Genomic DNA, 19,530 nt, shown 5'->3' with positions numbered 1-19,530 from the left:
ATTATACAGCTCTGTTGTGCAACCACCTGATTTTAAATGTATTTTGTTTTGTTCTACCATTTGGCTGATTTATTTATACATTTCTATGTGGACTCTGTGTGCTGTTCTTCTTTATTTGTATTGCTGTCTATGGAAATCACGTTGTGCTCCCAGCAAGTTCGCAAATAGAAATAAATAATTATTACTAACATTTCGACAATGCAATTCTTGAAAAATAAAACTTTCCACTGTAAGCCCTCCGAGCAGCAGTGTCGGCGGCGCTGTGAGGATGCTGAGAGATGCTCTGATCTTCCGGCTCGCTTCTTCACGCCTGCCGGTGCAGAGTGATTTGCGCATGTGACGACAAAAGCAAATGAAGGACCCAGTTTCTCTCTGTCCACACACACGCACGCGCGCACACACACACACGCACGCACCCACACACACACACACACACACAGAACATCCACTTCCCAGTCGAAATGTACAGGTTGGTCAGACCTGAATAAACCAGGTCTGCTCGGATTCAACTGCACGGAGGTAAGTGTGTGTGCGTGTGTGTGTGTGTGTGTGTGATGACGAGAGAGAGGTTGGCTTATTATCTCATTCAAGAGCCTGTACAGTTGGATAGGTCCTCCCACCAGTGTATGCCTATTTATACGGTTAGAAACGTAGCTGTGGGTCGTGATAACAGGACGCGGCTTGGACACGTAGAGATACATCACAACGCGGTAAGAGATCCTGTGTTGCCGGTGCCCGTGAGTTTGTGTTTGACCTAAATTATGCAATGACGGTGACATAGCCGCTTGTCGCATGTGCTCCTTGTGCCTGCAAGGACCGCTGTTTGGAATCAGGAGTGTGTGATGTGTAGTTGGAGGTTTGAGCCCATGAGGATGATGGGGTAACAGACTGCTACATCATCCAGCTCCTCCACTAGCTTGTACTGCAGCAACATGCACACACATATGTGAACAATCTAGTGCTGGTTTTAAATTAATCTAATTTTGCGAAGATGAGGCTATAGTTGTAGGCCTGGGGAAATCAAACGCACCTTTCAAACCTGTACATCAGAAAAAAAGAGAAATCTTTAATATTTTCAAGCGTGTGATCAAAATGAACGACAAAAAGGCATTTGTTACTCTATTGACCACACTAAATTTTAAAAGTGTAACATTGACTTTAATTTGTTTTCCATATATAGTGCACAGTACGCTATGTTCTAGAAAAGTATGGTCCTTCCTCTCCACACATGCTGCACAACGCGCACATGTAGGCGCATGAAACCAGTACAACAAACCAAAAACTAGCAACAAACAATGAATTCAACATTTCTATTAATATCACATTTTAGCTGTGAATATATTGTGTTATCCTCTCAGGTAAAGCAGGGCAGGTTTGGGTGATCTGCACTGTAACTGTGTTTTACTTTGTTTTTAAATAGAGTTTAATTAAATGTCAAATACTGTAAATAAAGCACCAAATCTATGTTCATTATTTACTCCTGAATTTGTCACCATAACAATAAAAAATAATAAAAAGATTGGGAAACCACATGTACAGGACTGTTGTTGCATCTTGTGGAATTTGCATCCGTCAAAGGCACACACACACACATGCTGTGTGATTAAATCATCTTGTTCCATTTTCTGATTACGACAGGAGACGCAGTTAAAAGCTCCAAAAAGCTAGTAATTGGACCTTTTAAATGTGTATTGTTTTGTCATACAAACTGTTCCCATACTGTTTATTGGTGGAACATTTTGACAAATAACAGTCTAATCTTAAATTAGAATGAATTCTTGTGGATTAGATGGGATCCCCTGAAATCCATATACAGTAAGGTACTCATTTGCACTGATTTAAAGATGTGCATAGTGAAAAAAACAAACAGTTTTGACTGTAAACACTTTGGGGTTTGTGAAAATGGCCAGTGGCATGGAACTACCAGTATCGGCCTGCCAACTGGGGGGACGGCATTCTCCAAACAGGGCAGGCAATGTTTGGAATCCCAGTGCTTTCAATGAAAAGGGTAAACAAGCCAGCGACCAAAGACAACCAGTTACAGACACAGGTCAGACAGGGAGGGAGGGAGGGAGGGATGGAGGGGTGCACGTGAAATGAGGCGGACACCACTGGCAGCAGATAGACATGGGAGTTTTAAGAGAAGCGAGCCACAGTTTTGGGATGTAAGACAAAGGTGGTGTGGGCAGTGTTTTGGTTAGTATGAAACTGGGGCAAGTCCGCACTGCTAAATGTGGCTGGTGTGAAATGTTTTGGCGGGAGTGTGAGTGAGTGTGTGTGTGTGTGTGTGTGTGGTGGTGGTGGTGGTGGGTATGAGAGGAGGAGTTCTGTCAGCATGCCAGCACCACATTCTCACCCCACTGCTGTTGAAAGAGGCGGTAAAGACATAAACAGGCCCAGTGGGATTAGGGCCCACTCGGAGGAGTGATCAGGGGGGATTTGCTGCCCGGCGGGCACACAATGGCACTGTCGTGTAACACACAAACACACACTACACATGCTCAACGGCAACGTTTAACAACAGACCCAAGCCTACATAAATCTGACCAGGACTCCCTTTTGTTTGGGAAGCGGCACCGGGGTTAACAGAGACTAGACTAGCCGCAGGCCATGTTTGATAGGACAGGGGGTGTGTGGACGTTGGCGGGACGGCAAAGAGAAAAGCTTGGGGCACGTTGTGTTGTGGCGGGGTGTTTCCACGTGTGTGAAGCCCCAGACAGACAGGGAGGGTCATCGCTGTTTGTGGAAGCACAATAACAGGATGAATAACGTTTTTCTCCCCTCGTTCAGTGTGTGTGCGAGTCAGCTGATGATGGTGACAGAATCTAAGCTAACATCAGACAACAACAACATTGGCAGACACAAAGACAGCAAGCCGGTTTGGACCTGTTCAAATAATCTGACACAGATACATGGAAGCAGTGGGGGGGACAAAGCACAAACGGGCCTCTGCTTTTAGTAGAGTATCAAATGGACTGCTGCAGAAATGTCTGGACCTTTCTTCTAATTTCTATCGTTCATCCTCAGTGGCGGCTCTGGCCCAGGCTGCAGCCATGCCTCTTCTGGAAGAGACCACTCTGCCACAAGAGCACCCAACCACTGTCCCTGTGGTTATCATAGGTAACAGTTTTGCCCTTAACCTCCTGACCTTTAATGGTTCAAAAGGATCTTTCTCAATCTAACTTGTGTCATGCAATGCTGTGTGCTCTTTTGTGATGCTAATCCTCAATTTCCCAAACCTGGGTCTGTTTTTAGGCAATGGCCCATCAGGTATTTGTCTGTCCTACCTGCTGAGTGGACACAAGCCCTACCTAGATACAGCAACTGTCCACCCAAACCCGATACTATACAGGAAACTGCAGGAGACCAAGCACCTATCCATCACTGAACAGGCAAAACAACTATGAATTCCCTGCACATGTACATGTGATCACGGCCCCTCAGGTGTGTCATGATAGGGATGTTTTTGTTGTTGCAGGATCTGGAATATTTGAGTGAAGGTCTCGAGGGGAGGTCGAGGAACCCTGTGGCTGTGCTTTTTGATACACTTTTGCACCCCAATGCTGATTTTGGCTACGAGTTCCCCCCTGTCCTTCAGTGGAGGAGGGACAAGCAGCAACACATCCCACATCTGGTTCTGGGGAGGTCCACACCTGGAGGTGCTTGGCATGTAAGACACAAGGTTTAGTCTGCCACACCCTTTTAACGATCCATATTTTCTGCCAATCGTTTTTGTCCGTCCCTGACATTGCATTCACCTCTACCCTTCTCTTCTTTCCTCAGGCAATGGAAGGTTCAATGCTGACTATTAGTCTTGGCATCTGGATGGAGCTTCCTGGGGTTAACTACAGGGACTTGACTAACGGGAAACGCAGGTACTGAGGGAGGTTGACAACAAAGACATGGCTGAAGTCTCGGCTTAATTCTGTGCTACCTCTTTCCTCATCGTCTCTCTCTTCTCTCTAGGGATGTAACCAGTGACAGAGCCACCCCAGAGGAGATCTCATCCTATTACCGTAACTATGGGAAGCTAAAGGGCCTCCAAAATAATTTTGTCGACAACACCTACGTGACCTCTGTTCAGAAACTCTGCCGGGGGCAAGAGGGGGAAGGTCTGGAAAATGGGCAAACTGATCAAGGGGGTGGAGGCGTGGGAGATGGTGGGAATGAAGGCTTTGAGGGTAATGGAGATAAGTGTATAAACAAGGGAGGGGGGGGGGCTCTCTGGGAAGTAAGGGGATACCAGCAGGTGCAGAGCGACACGCATGTCCCCTTCTCTCTGTTTGCTGAGAATGTAGTTCTAGCCACCGGTGCGTCCGATTCACCAGTTCGATTAGGTGCAGAGGGGGAGGACTTACCGTTTGTATTCCACAGTATCTCAGAACTGGGTTTGGCCGTAAGCCGGAGAAAACTGGATATGAACTCCGATCCAGTTTTAATTGTAGGTGCTGGTTTAAGTGCTGCAGATGCAGTTCTGTGCGCTTGTAACAGCAACATCAGAGTACTGCATGTCTTTCGAAAGAATGTAGACAACCCAGACCTCATCTTCAAACAGCTGCCCAAGACCTTGTACCCAGAGTACCACAAAGTCTACAACATGATGTGCTCTCAGACCTACACAAACATAGCTCCCTCCTCTGCTTCAAACAGACCCCAGGCAGTAAGTATTGCCTCTTCAGTATGTGCCAAGATGTGCCCAAAGCCCCAACTTGCCGCAGGTAACATGGCTGGTACTGCATGTGTCAGCCTGTTTCCTGACTACACCAGTTTCCCTGAACACTGCGTGGTGTCCTTCCAGTCTGACATGAAGTGTTTGCTGCAAGGGAACAACTCCCTCAAGGCATTCAAGATCTCGATGGTCCTAGTGCTGATCGGGACCAACCCAAACTTGTTTTTCTTGAAGGGGCAGGGCCAGTACCTGGGTCAAGATCCAACAAAACCCATCTCCTGCACACAGAACCCCATTGACATCCACCCCTTCACTTATGAGTGTATAAAGGAGCCAGGTCTGTTTGCCATGGGGCCACTGGTGGGAGACAACTTTGTTCGCTTTTTGAAGGGTGGCGCTTTAGGCATCGCCTCGTGTCTGCTGAAGAGACTCAAGAAGAAAGGGAAGCTGATCAGCAATGGAGGAAATAACTTCATTTAGAACACCGTGAAGGGTGCAGTTTTCAAGCGCTTACCAACTGATGTAATAGGTGAAGATGAAAACAAGCATTTTAATATGTTTTAATCATTTAGGCAGTTTTCTCATCAAATCTATGGCATTTTTACAACTTTCTGAGACCAAAAAGACAATGGATGTACATTAATTAGTTTCTAATTAAGAAACAAATGACAGCTTTCAAGAGTCTTGTCTGACTTCATAAGAAGTCCCCAGAAGTCCATGCTACCATGTGCCAATGTTTCTTAGTCAATCTGTAACCTCACAACTGAATGGGACCTTATTTTCATCAGGGTTATTTATTCGTTCACCATGTGTCTTTCAATCCATTTACTAACAGTTACATGTCTTCCGTATCACACTTTAAGTCTCATTTTAGCTTTTAATGCTCAAAAGTAACACTGTGCTCATTCTCCATGCAAATTATAGCTTATAGTTATACAACCTGGAGCGGGGAGTGTTTGTAATAGTGGACGCACACAAGATTATCTCAGAACTTGTGACCAAACAAGTTCATGGCTAAGCAATCTTAACGTTCCTGATTATTCTGAGCCTACTTTCTTTTCTTCTGAAGATTCTTTGTTTAGGTGCTATTGAAGTTAGTTGGAGCCATTTACCTAAACAAAGTTAGAAAAGTCTAATAAATCTGAACTGTTGCTTTAGTGCTACTGAAAGGCTTTCTATGCAAACTATTTCACTTGCAGATCTGAATGTATTCTTGGGTCATGACTAGATTATAGTGAAATATTACAATTCTTGCCTTCACAATCCATTTATCTAAAAGGCAACAATTACAATAATTTGTGCACATTTTCTTGATATGTTGGCCAGTCAGTGGCAGCTCATCTGAATCTAAACCATTATAGATACTCATCGAGAGAACGGGCTTTTAAAAAGGACAAAACAGAAAAGCACACTTTCAAAATACCCATTTTTACAATCATACAAGCTCATTTATTTATTTTAATATTTTTAGCAAACCAAACCTTAGCATCCTCTTTGTATTTTTTATAATTAGATACCATTTTTTTAGCATGCATCTTAGAACTTTTCAATCTACCTGTGTGCATGTGGGCAATATGTCAATCACTTAATGTCTATCACTGTAGTCTTATCATGCTTCTTTAATATTGTGAAACGTGCCACACAACTTTGTTTACTTGACACTACATTGAAATTGCCACGTCGGACTTCTCCCACAACTATTTCTGAGCGACACCAACCCAGGTGAATTCCCAAATCACATGATCGATATGAGAAGGAGGACTTGTAGGGCTAATTTGTTTCTTCCTATTTTCTACAGTGTGTTATTTTCATATTTCCAAACTCCACATGTATGTGTACAATTATTCTTCCATTTTTTAAAACACAGCAAACAGCCACGTGTCAAATAAGAGTTTAGAAGTTGTGAGCAGAGACTGTAGCAATCTATTCTTTATTTCCACTATATTTTCCTTCCTCTGTCATTGAAATAATGTATGCAAGAGTGTGATCCGATATGCATAATATCTTTTGTGTGCTGCTCATGCTCATGGTTTGTTTATTGTGATGTGACATCACTGTGTGGGGATCTTTTTCTTCTGCCCCCTTCAATACAATATGGTAGTCAGATTCAGTGTTGGGGGTAATGCATTACTAATATAAGACGTTACTGTAGTCACATTACTTTTCCCACTAACAGTTAGTAGTTTAACACTTTACTGTATAAGTTTTGGTAATCATATAAGAGTTAACTAGTGAAAATGTTGTTACTTGTGTTAAATATTGAATTTTAGCTGAATTATTATTTGCTTTTTTCACTGACTTCTGAATATTGTTTTGATATGAATATTAAATATATGCATGCAGGCATGAACTCTGGCCTAGCAGCTGCTGCTGTGAGCAGAAGACAGAAAAGTGCTATAAGGACAGACGTGGGAAGAGTACATTTAAGCAACGCAGAGAAAAGTGGAAATAACTTTTATCGTTTTGAAATATGATCGAGGTCGGACACTACTATCCACCGCTTTCAACTCCAAGAGCAATATGCTCGCTTAGTGAAGCACCAACCGGTTTATTGTGTGTCTATCCATATATTTAACATTTTGATACAGATTTGTATGGATTTTAGAAAGCAACGCGCAAGTACTTAGTAGAACGATTCTTTAATCACAAAGTAATGAGAAAAATAATTCCATAGCAATTTAGGGAAAAGGACTGTGTAGGCCAGTCCCCTTTTTTATTGTGGCACTCTGCTGCTTTACTGCAGTAAAGTAGAGTCAACCCTCAACTCATACGTGGTGGCCCTTGCCTCGAGTATGAATAGACAGGTGGGCTTCAACTATCCACACAGAAAGGCCCAGAAATGATTTGGCATGACGACGACTCATCTGAACAGTTTTCAATCTGTAAAAGTGCCTGGAGGCTCATCGGAGATCGTTTAAGAAACGGCAACTTGAATCCCTAAGTTTTTTAGTTCAGCTAAAAACAGGGAACACATTTGGTCTTAACTTCAAATCGAAGGAAAGCTGCTTTCAGCATGTAGAGTTGTAATGCTCTCTTGTACAATTGAAGAGTTTTTAATGTTTTGTAATTCACATTTTTTTATTATTGACAAATAAAACTTTGAGAAAAAAAATCTCTCAACATGAGACTGTTTTGTTACAATGCTGGCTGTCAGTGGTTTAATTTGTGACTTTTATACATAGAAAGCACAAGAAGAACAGCAATAGTAAAACATTGACAAAACATTTCTGATCTAGCAGTTCTAAAGCAAGTACAGCTGAAATACAGATATTAGGAATTATCTGTTGAACTATTTCTGGGCTGTTGATGGAGTTTGACATACTTCCTGTGCCTTTGAAATGAATGCCCTCTGTAGGACATTAAGATGAAGGCATTTCATCTTCTCCTGGTTAGTTTGGTGGGGTTGTACCTATAAAACACACACACACACAGAAATGTTTTTATCTCACAGGTCTGTCCATGTCAGGATGGGCTTTTAACAAATTCCTCATGGATCATTCCTCAATGTCCTGAGAGGCATTTGAACAAACAATAAAAACAGCCCAAATTAAGCGCTGTAAAACGAGGACAGTGTTTGAACAGGTTAAAGCAAACAGGCTTCCTATAAACCACGTCTGGAAATTTAGTTTCGACCTACCAAAAAAATACTGGATTGTTTTCTTAGCAGCAGTCTGGATACGCATGAGTGGCTGAGCATGAATCAGTGATCAAACAGCTCAGCTTTGACACACACACACACACACACACACACAAACTCAATCTCAGACTTTTTTCTGCTTAGTCAAAGAAAACACGGCTGCGACAGCAGCGCCAGCTTACATCATCTCTGTTACCCTGACAACCCCTTGTGACGAAAGAATTACTCAAACTCTGATTGGGTAAATTGAAGCTACAGTGACCCTTAATTCTCAGTTAATTATATAATGTCTGCACTTGATTATAATGACTGAGACTTTGCAGACAGACTCTTTATTTTAGAGGATTTTTACCACCCTGACTCTGCAAAGTGAGGGAGCAGGCAAGTGTAGTACAAGAGTTACAGTGTACATTTAGGGTTTTACCTCAATTTCAATGTCCAAAAAAGGGGACAAAGTAACATTGGACGCATTAAAGTAACAAGATAACATTAAAAGGTGGAGTCTGTGATTCTAATCCCATAAACCTTTTTTCCTCACGTACGCTAGCTGTAAAAAGTCTGGTGCTCATACACAGCACCGGCTCTGTAAATGGCAAACAAAGAAAGTGCATTGGATGGATCCATTAGGGCTGAACCAAATGTCGTCTGGGTGTTAAATTCAAATATCAACAATCTTTCCCCAGAATTGCAAATGCCACCTGTTTAATCTACAATATTGTTTCATTTTGTATTATTTGAAACAGAATTCCTAACAAACACGCTATGACCTCAGTAAACAATGTATGCTATTAAATGATATGAGAATATTTCATTGTTGGTGTAGGACAGGGGTCGGGAACCTTTTTGGCTGAGAGAGCCATAAAAGCCAAATATTTTTTTTATGTATTTCCTTGAGAGCCATATATAAAAATATATAAATTTGAACGTAACTTTATGCGTGCATTTTTTAAGAACAACACGTCTCCGAGTACTAATAGCAGTATCAGTGTTTCATTGAACACGTGCTCTTTTATTAAATAAACTAAACGCTTACGTTATTTATCTTATTTATGTGCACGTTTCAGTGTTTACTGCACGGGTGTCAAACTCAAGGCAATTATATCCGGCCCGCGAGAAAATATCATATGTCATAACTGGCCCGCCGGTTTTGGTAATTAAATCAATGCATGGCACAACCACGGGAAAAGACATTTGAGGAAGTATCTAAATATGTGAATGAAATGAAAGTTTTTGGAAAGCAAAGGGAAACACACCACAGATCTCTGGGACGATGTGAGCTGGACTGTTTGTGCGACACAACGAAGCATCTCACTGTTAAACCTGCAGCTTCAGGGCCGTGTGATCACGGACATGTGTGATGCAGTGAGAGCGTTCCAAGCCGAGCTGCCTGTGGGAGACTCTGATGCAGAAGGAAACTTTGGTCACACCGCTTTGTTCCCGACAGCATTCTGCTGATCAACTGAGCGCATTTGCCGACTTTGCAGCTCAGATATTTGAATTGAACTGCTCAGCAATCCGTTTGCAGTTAACTTAAATATGTTCCATATCTTTTTGCACTTCATGTGTATCCTGTTCAATAAATGTGGACTGTGTTTGGCCCTCGACGTAGTCCCAGTTTTTAATGTTGGCCCTCTGTGAATGAGTTTGACCCCCCCCCGGTCTACTGCTTGCTTTGCGCAGTTTCGCGACGGGCGGGGCTCCACCACACACACACACACACACACACACACACACACACACACACACACACACACACACACACACACACACACACACACACACACACACACACACACACACACACACACACACGAGGAAAGGAGAGGGGAGAACTAAAAACAAATCCGCTGCTAAATGTTTTACTTTAAAATGACACAGTATAATTATTTATTACTTGTTAAGTTAAAAAATGTCAGCTCAAAATTGTCTGCGAGCCATATCGCGTTATCGAAAGAGCCATAGGTTCCCGACCCCTGGTGTAGGAGGAGGTGAAATTAGGACTTTCAATCATTTCTTTATTATAAATTAGTTTTTGAAGAATATAAATTAAATATCTTTGGAATCACTTTCTATTTACATCGTTGCAGGAGTTTGGGGACCTCGTCGATACCATATGAATAAGTCATGCTGAGGTTTTTTTTGTCTTTCAAGACACAGGTAACAAACGAGACAGTAACTAAAAGGTATCAAATAATTGCTAATGATCAATAATATCAGTATTATACGGTTTATAAGAATGAGCCACTGTTTTACTTGTAAATGACGACCTAATGAAAAAAAGGAAGGTAAGATGAAATGATTTTTAGGGGGTTTAAATTGAGGAGGTAACAAAGTCACTAAACATATTACAGCAAATAAAATCCAGTTTCTCACCGAAAGAGGTCATCTCCAGCACTCTCGTCCCGTTTGCTCTGACGCTCCTCCTGAATCAAACACAGGCTCAAATCATGAATGCAAGGCTCGGACCGGTCAGACACATAAGAGAGACAAAGTGAAAATAGTACCATAGCTGCATCTTTCAGCCATTCATCCAGGTCAGTGTTTTTGCCCCTGTTGTGAACCAGCAGATCAGACCCTCCGATGATGTGGGCTGAGACCGCTGCACCTGACACGCCGACCTGTCACATGCACACGAGGACATTTATATGAAAGAAGAAAGGATTCAGTACATGAGGCAAACTTTGTGGTGGGGATTTAAAAGTAGATGTTGACCATACTGTGTGCATCCCGTTATTGGACACAATGTTTTCATCAGGACAAACATGATCATCTCTTAAACTAACAAAGACATAAGATGCATTTCTCACAACAAATAATGGAACTTTGTTGTATAATTTGTGTATAATTAGTGGATGACAAAATATCTAGAGAACATCTGTTGGCACACATGCAGCTACAACTGAATACATCACTACATTATCTATTTGAAGTGCTTTTTCTAAATTTCAAATGAACCTCGACTGTTTTTGTTGTGTAAGATGCATCGTAGTGTTACCTTGCGGAAGCATTTGAAGTTCTTAGCGTATATGTTCTGCATCCTCTGTGGTTTGGTTTTGGGAGGTGCACTCACAGTGAGAGATCTAAACTCCACTAAAACCAGCTTTTTAGGAAGGTCTTCATCAATCTTTGACTCCTGTAAAACAGCACATTAGTAAATCAACCTTTGTCTGATGGACAGTTAATATTCTTTCTAGCATAGATTGATGTTGTACAATATATAAAAAATAAAACTAAGGTGATTTAAACAACAATAACAGCTGGATGAAGCCAATGCCAATATTTGAGAGTTAAAGAATCTGAGAACAATAAATCATTTGTTTTTTTAATAAACATTTTTGATAAGGATCTTTTGAATTTCGTTAATTCGTTATAGATAACACTGCATATGGGATATTTTAAGTGAATATTTTTTTTTTAAGTTGACTGAGATGCATCCAATATCTGTCCCTAGCTTTACAGTGAATGAAAACTCAAATTTGGACAATCAAATAAAGCTAGAAAACAAACTTACTTGGACCTCCTGTTTGATTGTAACCGGTTTCTTAGTCTCTTCTGCAGGCTGGCAAATATCTGCTTTGAGTAGTTCTGAATCCTGCTGGAATAAAAAAAGGGTGAAAAATGTGCAGTAGTAGTGAAACCTGATTAAATATAAAACTGAGAAGTGAAGCAGAAGAGTGTGCTGAGAGTTTTAATATCTTTTCTCTAAATGACTGGATGTACAAAAGACAGTAAATCTTCACCTCAATGAAAGACGCCTCGTTATCTTCAAAAGGCGTTATGTCTGTACTAGTATTGGCAGGTGACACTTTTGGAGGTTTGCTGGACTTGTGATTAGTTGTCTTGTATTCAACAGGCTGAACCGGCTCTGTCTTGATGGAGACGATATGCTGGTCAGTCGTTTGGTTCTTATGGGAACTGGACTCTTTGACCACCCGCTGCCTCTTGCTTGAAGACGCAGCCTCCACTGTCTTTAAACCTCGTTGCTGTTCGGTGGAACTGCTCATTATTAGCGGTGCTTGCTGGCCTTCATTACCCGAGGGTTGCTCATCAAAGCAGTCCATATCCTCAGACATAATAAACTCCAGTTCATCCATCTGTATCTCCGCTTCCATCTCCTTCCTCTTTCTACTCCGTGGCTCCTGCTGAGCCTTTAACCGTGGTACAAACAGATCAGCTGTCTCAGGGTCTCTGTCTGAACAGGAAGACATTTCTTCAGACGTGGATGAAGTGTTTGGTGCCCGGATGCTGAGGGATGATTCCAGTAAAGGCCGTTTTGGCTCTGACATGGCAGCGATGAGCTTGTCCTCCAAAGGCCTTGATGACAGGATGAAACGAAGGGAAGAGTTTCATCTTATTTTTTTGCCAGTTGAAGGTATGTTACTTGTACAATTAGTGCACTACATTTTTACCAACATAACACACTGATATAGTCCTTTAACCCGCTTTAAAGAGCTGATATTTACCTTTTCTTGGTAAAGAAATTGGTCAGAGTCGATTGCTTCTGTGGGGAAGCTTGTGCAGAGATGTTCTGTTTCTGAGGAGATTGCTTCTGTAGGACTGTCTTTGTGCCACCATTAGTCCTGGGAGGGGATGGCTTGGACCTAATGCCACTACTGCCTGCACCTGAAACTGCAAAACATAGATTGATTGTTACAGCATTACAGGCATTCAGCTGATGTGATGAGAAGATTAATAATAATAAATTGTATTTATAAAGCGCCTTTCAAAGCTAAAAGCAATCTCAAGGACAACAACAAAAACCACCCTCACAATATCTGTCCACTACGCCTGCAGTGCGATTGCTTAGCTTAGCATAGAAACTGGAAAGAGGAAACAGCTAGCCTGGCTCTGTCCAAAAGTAACAAAATCTGCCTACCAGCACTCCTCAGGCTCACTAATTAACATACTATATCTCAGAAGCTACTGAATAAACATGTTGAAGTATTTGCCACTCCTAAATTGGTAACTGTATGTCTTTGGCAACATTGAAGACGTAACGGACGCGGACCGTTTACGGGGCAGATGTGCCGCAGAATGTATCCTTTTACTGGCTGCAGTGCACATCTGGCGTACGGTTGTGTGAGTCACAGGCAAAACAAGACGGTGAGATTTCGTTTGAGCTGAAGGATTGTCTCTTCAGTTTTTGGACCCAGCAAAGCGCTGTGAAACGTTTCACATAGTTTGTGTAAAATGAGTAAGTTCAGATCTACACACTACAGAAGGCTGTGTAAGAAATAAAGCGTAGTTTTGCAGCAGCCGCTCTTCGAACAGTCCGGCATATGTTACGTGTTCAATGCCTGTCGGACTTTAGATCAGTGCATCCCTTAATCATTCATGCAGCTACCTCTCGGTTTGAACTCAGGCTTCTTCCTCTGTGAGGCCGTGTCCTCTACAGTGTTGAACGACGAGCTCATCGTATCAGCCACGATGCACTGAGAGGTCGTCTTCGGAGCTACAGGTTTGGATCCATGGAGCTCACTGCCCTTCTGGTTTTGCTTCCTCTCAGGAGTCTCCCCTACTGACATCACCGTTGTTCCTTTAAATAGCTCCGTCCTGATAAATGAGTACAATTACACACATAAGGATTCCGAGAACAAGAATGAAAAGTTGGAATACTTTCACACATAATAATAGCTGCGTGTCTGTGAGTGCTCGTCAGCACCCTTGTGATGGCTCTGTGTTGACTGCATAAGCTGTGATGTTCTGAGATGCTGCAGGTAACACAGTCTCCTCCACTGCCATGCTCTGTGACAGCGAAGCACTCAGGATTCTGGGTTGCTCTTTTGGGGCTGACTCTGAAACGTAAAAAGGTCAAAACAAATCAAAGAAAAATGATAACGCAAGAGAAAGATGATATAAAAAGGAAAACAAAAAAGAGAGCAATCAGTGCTTTTCTGTCTTGTCATGCACCTGAGTCAGGTGTTACCCACCTGAGTCAGGTGTTAGACTACATGGATTGCAGTACTTGTCACAGGAAGCATAGATGGCGGCCAAACCAATTTCAGACTCTGTGATGACTCTGAGGCCTTTTCTGTGTCGGCAGAAAAAGGACAAATGCCAGTGAGTTTTAAAATGTTCACAAATCATCACTTTGAAAAACAAAGTGACGAAATACTCTATTGAGTGATTTTCTACAGAAAGACTGTTTGTGCTAACCTTTGAACAATATTCTTCACAGAGTGTGCCCAATCTGCAGTAGAGGAAGGAAGCAGAGGTTGGGAGCTGCCTGTCGTAACATCGACCACACAGCTCTGTTGACACTCCAGCAGGTTTCGGGGCAGAGAGCCCACCGCCAGCAGCTGGCACCGGCCACCTCCAAAACTCACGGCTGCACTCAGGCGCTTCAGCTGCAAACAACACAGAAGAGCATTACATTACACAACCGTGGATGTTTGTCTGTATAGCAGACCAGCGAGACAGCAGTGACTGTGTGTCTACTGACAATAACATTCTTATATTTATCCTCATGTAAGATAGAGGGCTCAATCCTATGAGCCATTCATAAATATTTTAGTTATTGTAAAAGCATTTGTTCCAGAGAAGATTCTGTAAGGCTGTTACTCGTGTACACGTAATGGAAAATGCAGACACGCTCACTCATAATGCGATAATAGTCAAATACAATTTACATTGCAAAACACATTACAGTTTGAAGAGTTTGCTCTCCGGGAGATAACGTCAAAGGGATTTTGAATGTGCATCAACCTATATGGATGTTGTATGGTCTGATAGCTGAGGGAGATCGTGAGCGAGTGCTATTTTTGTGTGTGATCATGGACACACCTCTAATACGCCTGTGGATTATCATGCAAGTATGGATTGTTGTTATGTCTTCGAGAAAGGTCCTAGTGACCGGAGCGCCAACTCTTTTTAGATGAATCACGCCTAAGGGATAAGTGTGTTTGGGAAATCTTCTTTTTTATTTGGGTAAAGGGTAAAGACATACCAGTAAAATGCTGAAATGATTAGTCAATTAATTAATCATCTTTTTTATTAAGTATGAAATAGTTACTTATTTGCCTGCTGATGATACTATGTAAAACTATTCCAATAAAACTTTGCGCTACGATAAGTAGTGTAATGGACATAATTGTCTGGGGAGGAGAAGATGCATTTGGAAGTGATGATGAGCCACTTAAATTCTACATTTATGAACTATCATCTATTCTATTCATCTAGAAACAATCATTAGTTGCAGTTCTCCAGGAGCAGCGAGTCTCCCAGAGGATGTCCGGGCTGCCGAGTCGACTGCCTGGCAACTGATGTTTAGATGATAAACAAGACGCTGACGAGACCATGTGACTTTCCATCATTTCTGAAGCTAATGACAGAAAAACAAGCAGGCTGATGGGCAGTTACACAGCCTATAACAAGTGGTCATTTCTATAAACCTCATGTGTTTTGTTGTCCTGGAGCCAGGAGGAATGCTGCAGAGCAATAACAACTGATCACCTGAAACCCTGCTATTCTGTGACCTAGTTGTTAGCAGAGCAGGGAAGCAATATAAGGTCATCGCAAAGAAAGAAGGAGACGTACTTGTTTGGCACTGAGGAATATGAAGGTCTTTCCGGTGAAGAGCTGTTTGCGAACTGGAACCACTCCAAGGTTAACGTCCTCTTTACTCAAGCTGGGTTCATCAATCTCAGGGATGAAACTTAAAAACAATCAACAGCACAGATAGTAAGATAATGTTTGGTTCAGTGTGGCCTCTGATGTTCAGTTCATCCTCAGTGTCAATGTGCATACAGAAGGATGGATCGTGTTGCACCTTTCAGCTTTAGGAAGGGGCAATTGTTGCTGAGCAGCTCTGCTGAGCTCGAAGAAGAACTCTGGCTTCACGATGGGACGACAGCACAGCAGAGCGGAAATAGTCTAATTAGGAAAACAGGAAGAACGTCAAAAACATATTCAGGGACAAACACGTCACATGTGCTGAAGAGAATACAACAGTCTGGTCCCGACCTTGATGGTGACTTTAGCAGAGAGCATGGCCAGGTGGGTGCAGTCCTGAGTCCAGGTGTTGACCAGCTTTCCACCCAAAGCCAACAGGGCCTGAGAGAGCGACGCCTTGCCATCATTGTCCAAACATGACGTACACACCACTGGCTTCTGATGGTCCACACTGAGATGAAGAAGGGATGATGAAGGCACTTGGTTTTATGTGTATTGAATTTTAAGACAAATAAAGACATGTTTCATATAACAACTGTTAAATCTGTGTCTGTATTTCTCGTTCCCATCGAACCTTAATGCCCTTACGTAATAAAATGAGGTTGATGAGGTTACCTCCAGGAGAAATCAATTACACTTTAACTAAACCCATTATATTTCAGTTTACTTAATCTATTGTAGATTTAAATCAACTAAAACGGGAACAAAACTAAAAACATTCAGATGACTTAAATATGACAACATGGCATTTATGACTAAAACTTCAAATTTGCTGTCAAAATGAACACTGGTGCAATTAAATGTAAAAGATGATGCCAGACTCTGTGATACAAAACATCACCTGCCAGGTGTTGTTTCAGTTACTTACCTGAATTTGCTGTGAAAAACCCCAAATGTCACACTGTCTCCTGACTTCAGGTTCACTGATGTGTTCTCTGTCACACGCTGCCCGTTGACAAATGAACCATACTTGGAGTTGTCCTTTAGAGTCAAGGTCTAGAAATAAAATCCATAAGAGCAACTCAAGAAATGGTCCATCAGTCAAACAAACTATCTTTCTGTTCCATTATTCATGTATCAACAAGAAACACATCCTTTTAAATAAGATGGAAATGTATCCTAAGCGTGGAAAATCAATTAAATCTAAAAGTGTAACAGCATATGGAGAGGACTAACAGCCTCATTTACATGCTAAACAGATGACATCCAGAATAAAAATAACTTGTTCTGTATCAACAGATAGAGAATTACTGCAAGACTGAATTGAATTGATGAATCAAAATGCATACAGTAAACAGAAAGACATGAAAACACAGAGAATTCTGATAAATATGAATCAAAAGAAAAACCTATGTTAGAAGGGTGCATTAGAAATGGCAACAAGCTTAATATTCCCCATTATGTGAATGACACAAACAATAACATATCTAACTAACTACTGGGGATATCAAATCTCTGGGCAGTCCCTTATTTTAAAACTGGGAGGTGTTACACTTGAAAGTGACAACATTTGTATTGTTTGTCAGTTGCGCTGGACTTGTGCAACAGCACCACCTTCTGTGCAGAAGTGCCATCACACAGGCAACTATTAAATCAGATTACTATCTACTCTGTACACTGTTGGAAGGGTTGGATGATATAGTAAAAATGTATAAATTGGTAATGCAGTCAGACCATTAAATAATGAAATCATTTTTTGTCTCACCTGGTCAGTAGCAGTCAGATGAGCGTGAGCCCTGCTGATGGACTGGTCGTTGGGTAGGAGGATTTCACAGTTCTTGCGGCCCACCACGTACTCTTTGCTGGAGCAGAGATAGTGGGTCTCACCTGTGAGTGACAGGACGCAAGTAATGGACCTTTAGTGTAAAATTCCAAACACACAACCTAACTGGTTTTACAAACCCATCTATTTAAATGATAAATCAAACAATTGTGTGTCTGTGTCTGTGTGAGAGCACTATATTATAGGTGCAGTCCATTTCCCAAATGTTCATTATTAAAATGCAATGTCACCTTAATGACTAGGAACAACCTATATCACCAGGTTATACTAGTACTGTGCTAGGGCTCCACTGTATTTTATCGATAAACACACAACACAAGAACAATTCCATTTTTGGATTTTTAAAGAGTCTCATTAGAAAATTACTTTAATATGTGACCTCTTTTTGGTGCCTTTTATGTTTATTTCAATAAAAGCTTTCTCATTTCCTTAATTTATTGATTCAACAATCAATGTGTTGTATTTTAGCAGCAGAAAGGCAGAACTGAGTACACTAATATCCCGTTTATTTATAGCAAGCAATATCGTTATTGCAATATTCAACAATGTTATTGCATACTTTTCTCATCTTGCAGCTTTCTACTGATCAGGACATGTTGTAGGACAAATATTTATCCAATCAGCAAATTATCTTTTGGGGAACAAGAAGCAAAATGCCAAATTCTAAGATCAATAGGGCTGCAACTGCGATCTTCAATATCACTTAATCTGACAATTATAATTATTTGAGAGTCCAAGGTGACGTCTTCAAATGTTTTGTTTTGTCCAACCATCAAGTCCAAAACCCAAATATATTCGGTTTACGATTTTAGAAGATTGGGGAAACCATGAAATCCTCACATAAGAGAAGTTGGAAAAATATTCCTACAAAATGACTCAAAGCAATTAATCAAATAATGTTCTGTCTGCACCTAAAGTGTGATTCTTGGAGGTTATGACTAAGAAAACATTAAATCATTGACTGATGTTATCATCTAATGAAGATAATAGGTCCCGCACGGCATGCTTCAATGTCTAGGATCTATTTCATGCATGTTGACAAAAAAAAAAAGGTTATTGAGTGATGAATAAAAAGTCTTAGCAAGATTTATAGAAAATTAATGGCAACGACTTTACAAGTCTGTTTGTTATGGAAACACTGTTTTGAAATGCTCTTTTAGAATTTGTTTTGATTGGTGACCATCCTGGTTATTGTTGCTGTCCAGTGTCTTGTAAGCCCAAAGTAGGTGCAGGACACTCAAATAAACAAAATAATCAATCTAGGCCAACTTTTGAACAGTGGCATGTTTGGGCAACATTAAATGAACTGCACGTGCACCTTTGCCATGAAACGAAACTCCTGCACAGCTTGTAAATTAAATGATAACTGCTGCAGTATAATGGCTAACTGAGAGTTCATCACACCCACACAACATATTCGCTCACATGTGGGTCAGTTAAGAAGCGTTACAAGTTGTTTTTATTATAACTTTACGTATAAAGAACACAGCTAACTTTAACTTTACTTGCTAGCTGTGTGATAAGCTAGCATTAAAATCAGCCACGACAGAAAAAGTTACCTCCAGGCTCCAGGGGTGTCAGTATCCACATTTTACTGCCTTTTGTTGCCTTTTCTTATATTCAAACCACCAGTAAGTTAGAAGTAACGTTAATGCAACATGTTAAGACTAACAGTAACAACATTTACAGCAAAATCATCAACAAGGCGCGCCACCGCGTGACGTAATAACGCTGCGCCACTGCAGTCTTTTCAAAATAAAAGTCTTAGCC

The 19,530-nt window shown here is 41.3% G+C and overlaps 2 protein-coding genes across 4 annotated transcripts; one reads left to right on the top strand and one right to left on the bottom strand.

The window, feature by feature from the left end:
* The first annotated feature begins 418 nt into the window (after nucleotides 1-418).
* osgin2 (oxidative stress induced growth inhibitor family member 2) lies at nucleotides 419-7,733 on the top strand. Of its 2 annotated transcripts, none has more exons than XM_029451583.1 (6): nucleotides 419-519; nucleotides 3,028-3,120; nucleotides 3,256-3,392; nucleotides 3,479-3,670; nucleotides 3,784-3,875; nucleotides 3,967-7,733. In XM_029451583.1, the coding sequence occupies exons 2-6, from the start codon at nucleotides 3,054-3,056 to the stop codon at nucleotides 5,147-5,149; spliced, it is 1,671 nt and encodes a 556-aa protein (XP_029307443.1). In that variant the 5' UTR covers nucleotides 419-519; nucleotides 3,028-3,053; the 3' UTR covers nucleotides 5,150-7,733. The 2 variants fall into 2 exon arrangements, with proteins under 2 accessions (XP_029307443.1, XP_029307442.1); XM_029451582.1 differs by lacking the exon at nucleotides 419-519 and adding an exon at nucleotides 630-710.
* A 64-nt stretch (nucleotides 7,734-7,797) lies between these two features.
* On the bottom strand, nucleotides 7,798-19,499 carry nbn (nibrin). 2 transcript variants are annotated; one of them, XM_029451580.1, is made up of 17 exons: nucleotides 19,320-19,499; nucleotides 17,683-17,804; nucleotides 16,846-16,973; nucleotides 16,269-16,428; nucleotides 16,075-16,178; nucleotides 15,843-15,960; nucleotides 14,463-14,653; nucleotides 14,237-14,337; nucleotides 13,969-14,101; nucleotides 13,651-13,859; nucleotides 12,770-12,935; nucleotides 12,047-12,620; nucleotides 11,818-11,901; nucleotides 11,302-11,439; nucleotides 10,811-10,924; nucleotides 10,680-10,729; nucleotides 7,798-8,078 (listed from the first exon to the last, which is right to left on the bottom strand). In XM_029451580.1, exons 1-17 carry the CDS (start codon nucleotides 19,348-19,350, stop codon nucleotides 8,045-8,047), a joined length of 2,457 nt encoding a protein of 818 aa, XP_029307440.1. In that variant the 5' UTR covers nucleotides 19,351-19,499; the 3' UTR covers nucleotides 7,798-8,044. The 2 variants fall into 2 exon arrangements, with proteins under 2 accessions (XP_029307440.1, XP_029307441.1); XM_029451581.1 differs by having other exon boundaries at nucleotides 11,818-11,898.
* Between the last annotated feature and the right edge of the window lie 31 nt (nucleotides 19,500-19,530).

This window comes from Cottoperca gobio, chromosome 16 (genome assembly GCF_900634415.1).
Source record: "Cottoperca gobio chromosome 16, fCotGob3.1, whole genome shotgun sequence".
NCBI classification, from domain to species: Eukaryota; Metazoa; Chordata; class Actinopteri; order Perciformes; family Bovichtidae; genus Cottoperca; species Cottoperca gobio.
Note: the sequence above shows the minus strand (reverse complement) of the source record. Positions and strands in the feature narration are given on the sequence as shown.

Bases quoted from the DNA above. Each gene is read 5' to 3' on its own strand.
- osgin2 (XM_029451583.1), top strand. From the start codon at position 3,054: ATGCCTCTTCTGGAAGAGACCACTCTGCCACAAGAGCACCCAACCACT. The intron at 3,671-3,783 runs GTAAGACACAAG...TTCTTTCCTCAG, and splicing joins CACCTGGAGGTGCTTGGCAT to GCAATGGAAGGTTCAATGCT. The intron at 3,876-3,966 runs GTACTGAGGGAG...TCTTCTCTCTAG, and splicing joins TTGACTAACGGGAAACGCAG to GGATGTAACCAGTGACAGAG.
- nbn (XM_029451580.1), bottom strand. From the start codon at position 19,350: ATGTGGATACTGACACCCCTGGAGCCTGGAG. The intron at 15,961-16,074 runs GTGCAACACGAT...ATTGTTTTTAAG, and splicing joins CCCCTTCCTAAAGCTGAAAG to TTTCATCCCTGAGATTGATG. The intron at 12,621-12,769 runs GTAAATATCAGC...CCTGTCATCAAG, and splicing joins AATTTCTTTACCAAGAAAAG to GCCTTTGGAGGACAAGCTCA.